General features: G+C 40.7%; 1 protein-coding gene across 1 annotated transcript in view; it reads left to right on the top strand.

Moving 5' to 3' along the window:
* EPB41L3 (erythrocyte membrane protein band 4.1 like 3) overlaps positions 1–2,982 on the top strand; it is a 183,362-nt gene that overhangs the window by 142,725 nt on the left and 37,655 nt on the right. The window contains exon 9 of the mRNA XM_023724879.1: positions 2,626–2,723. Within this exon, the coding sequence (XP_023580647.1) occupies positions 2,626–2,723 (98 nt within the window). The remainder of the gene's footprint in view (positions 1–2,625; positions 2,724–2,982) is intronic.

The following is a 2,982-nucleotide window of genomic DNA, read 5'->3' as shown; positions in this document are numbered from 1 at the left end:
CGGTGTAGAAAGCTATCTCTTCAGAATCTACATCTCCGCTAGAGTTCGTTTGTGCAAAATGTAATAAAAATAAAAATCAGAATATAAAGCAAGCAACCACGTTTCCTGTAGATACAAAATCATACTTGTATTTGAAGATTGAAAATTATCTATAAGCTCTTCATGTAAATATTGAAATTACAGTCTTTTTAAAATACTTCTTAAAGGTTGCATGTCACACTTACGACCAGTATCTACTCATTTGAATTGATCACACATTTATTGCGTGAGCACATTGTCAGTACCAGGCCCTGTGTTGGGCGTTGGAGATGGAAAGATAAATCTGACCGTGTTCCTGTCCTCAAGGGACTTTCTGTTGAGCAGAGAAACAGACTTGCACACTTGTGCGTGGGAATGCCGTGATACAGACATGCCCGTACCCCACAGGCATGGAGTGAGTATGGTCTCAGGTGAATCCAGCGGGGAGAGCTGGAGAAGCATGCCAGAGCACGACAGTGAGCTGTGAGGTTTTGCGTTAGGAAGTAACAGCGAAGTGGAACTTGTTCGTGATGTGGTGTGATAAGAGCTACACTAGAGTAGTAGCTGTGGGAAGGGAGTGCAGGGAGCAGATCTCAGAGAGAGGTTTCAAAGGTAGAACGAGGTCTTGGAGACAGAATGGAAGAAAGGATAGAAGAAGGGGAGTCCAGGATAATCGCAGGCTTTTGGTTGGGATGAGTGAGGTGGGCGGAGATGATACTAGACAAGATGGGGAAAAGGGAGACAGTTTCAGAAAAAGGATTAAAATTCCTCTGGGGCAGATTTTCAGGAGGTAATTCTAACGTAGTAAAAAATAAAGAACTTGAACAGCGTCGTCAACTGTATACATTTTATTGAAGGCCATAGTTGTAGGATAAATTACCCAAAGAGCAAGGAAAGTTGGAGAGAAGAGAGCCTACAGTGAAACTCTAGGAACCACCACCGTTGGAGGGAGGGGCAGGCAGAAGAGAAATGGAGTGGAGGAGATTAAGAAAAATGGCTGGACAAATAAAACGAGAGACATAAACCATCACGGGTGAGAAGACGGGAAGTGGTCAGCCAGCAAGGCCGCTTGGTGCAGAGAAGGCACCCGGGAAGAGAACTGAGAAAAGCACATTGGACTTGACCATTAGGTCTAATTATGGCATTTAAGAGTCGCATTGAGGAAGGGGTTGGGCACTTTCCCGGTGGCCGTGAGGTAAGGAGTGACGGAGTCCAGGCAGCAGCTGGTGGCTTCTCTTTGATGAAAGTTAGCAATGAAGAGATGAGGTTTTGGGTCCAGCAGAAGCAGCCTCAAAGAAATTTTTTTTTTCCTTTCCTCTTTTTTATGATCCTATTTATAGGCTGAGCAGAATGAGTGAGAAGAAATTATTAGTGGTAGAAAGGCTCAGAAGAGAAATGTGTACAAAGCACAGGGAGATAAACATTGAGAAAGCATAGAGGCACATGTCTTCCTTGTGGTAAGGAGGGTAGAGGTAAGATTGTCCTGCTTCTTAGGGCAGAGATGGAGTTTTATTTATAAACCTTGGCTTCAGCATGGTATGTGGTACATACTAGATGCAGAATTAATCAGTGGATGGTACTTCTGGCTTGTCTGTTGGCTTGGTCAGCTGGAAAGTGGCGACACTTGAGCTTTCTTGGTAAGTAACAAATTGGGAAAGGCAGCTGTAGTTGGAGCAACCTGTAATGTCTTGCCCAATCTCCCCAGCCATCTAAACAAGCAGGAAATAGAGGTCAACCATGATGACCTCTCACATGCCCTGCATAGAACCTTCACCTCGTTTCTTTGCTACATAAGTTACTTTTGCTGTCGATGGTATCAGTCTGGTGGGTCTGTGTCCTTTTGAAGAGCCCTTACTGTTTAAGATGATTGCCCTCTGGTGGCCTGATGTATACTGACTTCAGAAAATAACAAGTTATTGAGGATCTACAATAATAATATTAAAATATGTCAGGAAATCAGATCAGATACTTTACCTTGAAAATCCAAATGGCTGATAGAGTATCATCTGAAGTATATGTGCTGAGAATATAAAAATGTGTTCTCCTAATCTCTGCTCTTTTGTATAAGATAGAGATATATTAGCATTTAACATGATAATCCGTACTGGAGCTCACGAATAAAATCAGCAATGTCTGATAACTGCATCATCAAATACCTAGGAAATACATGTAATTCCCTGACAGTATGCTGGGAGAAAATGTCATTCCTAAGAAGGTGATAAACTATCTTTGAATATTTTGTTCATTTCTGTACATTCTATTTGATGTGATGGTGTCAGTATTAAGAAACCATGAGAAGAAAGCTTCAAAATGAGATCAGAACAGTGAACAACCCGATACCCTCCTTTTTTGTGGTTTTCGTAAAACCTGTACCGTGTATAAACGTTTACTACGTTCATAATGTGTTTATCTGTAATGTAAGCATTTCAAGGAGGTATACATGATAAGGAGATTTTATTTATTTAAAGCATTCTGTGTATAGCAATTGATGTAATGCATTGAATAGAAATTTGTGTGTAGTACTGATTTTGCAAATTAGTCACAGAGCGTCCATGTTACTCGTAATTCCAAACTTGACTCTACTCTTTAATATGTTTTTAAATTTAGTTTGAACAGTTTGAAAGCACAATTGGATTTAAACTGCCAAACCATCGCGCTGCCAAGCGTTTATGGAAAGTATGTGTTGAACACCATACGTTTTTCAGGTAGGTGGAGATTATGTAGTGTTTTTTCTAATGAAGAATTGGAATGATTGGAATTACTAATACTGAAAAAGGTTGGTGGGGAGGAGAAGAATGTGAAAGGATGTCCTTTCTGTTCCTTTAAGTTCATTGTTACCAGATTTCTTGACAAGAATCCTACAAGGACTTTTGACTAAATTTGAAGGACTTTCCTTAATTTGTCCTGTGCTTACCTGCCTCGTCCCCCCTTTCTGTATTGTCCCTAGTGTCTTCTCATTGTTTG

This window comes from Trichechus manatus, unplaced genomic scaffold (genome assembly GCF_000243295.1).
Source record: "Trichechus manatus latirostris isolate Lorelei unplaced genomic scaffold, TriManLat1.0 scaffold00266, whole genome shotgun sequence".
NCBI classification, from domain to species: Eukaryota; Metazoa; Chordata; class Mammalia; order Sirenia; family Trichechidae; genus Trichechus; species Trichechus manatus.
This window is presented reverse-complemented; position numbering and strand designations above follow the sequence as displayed.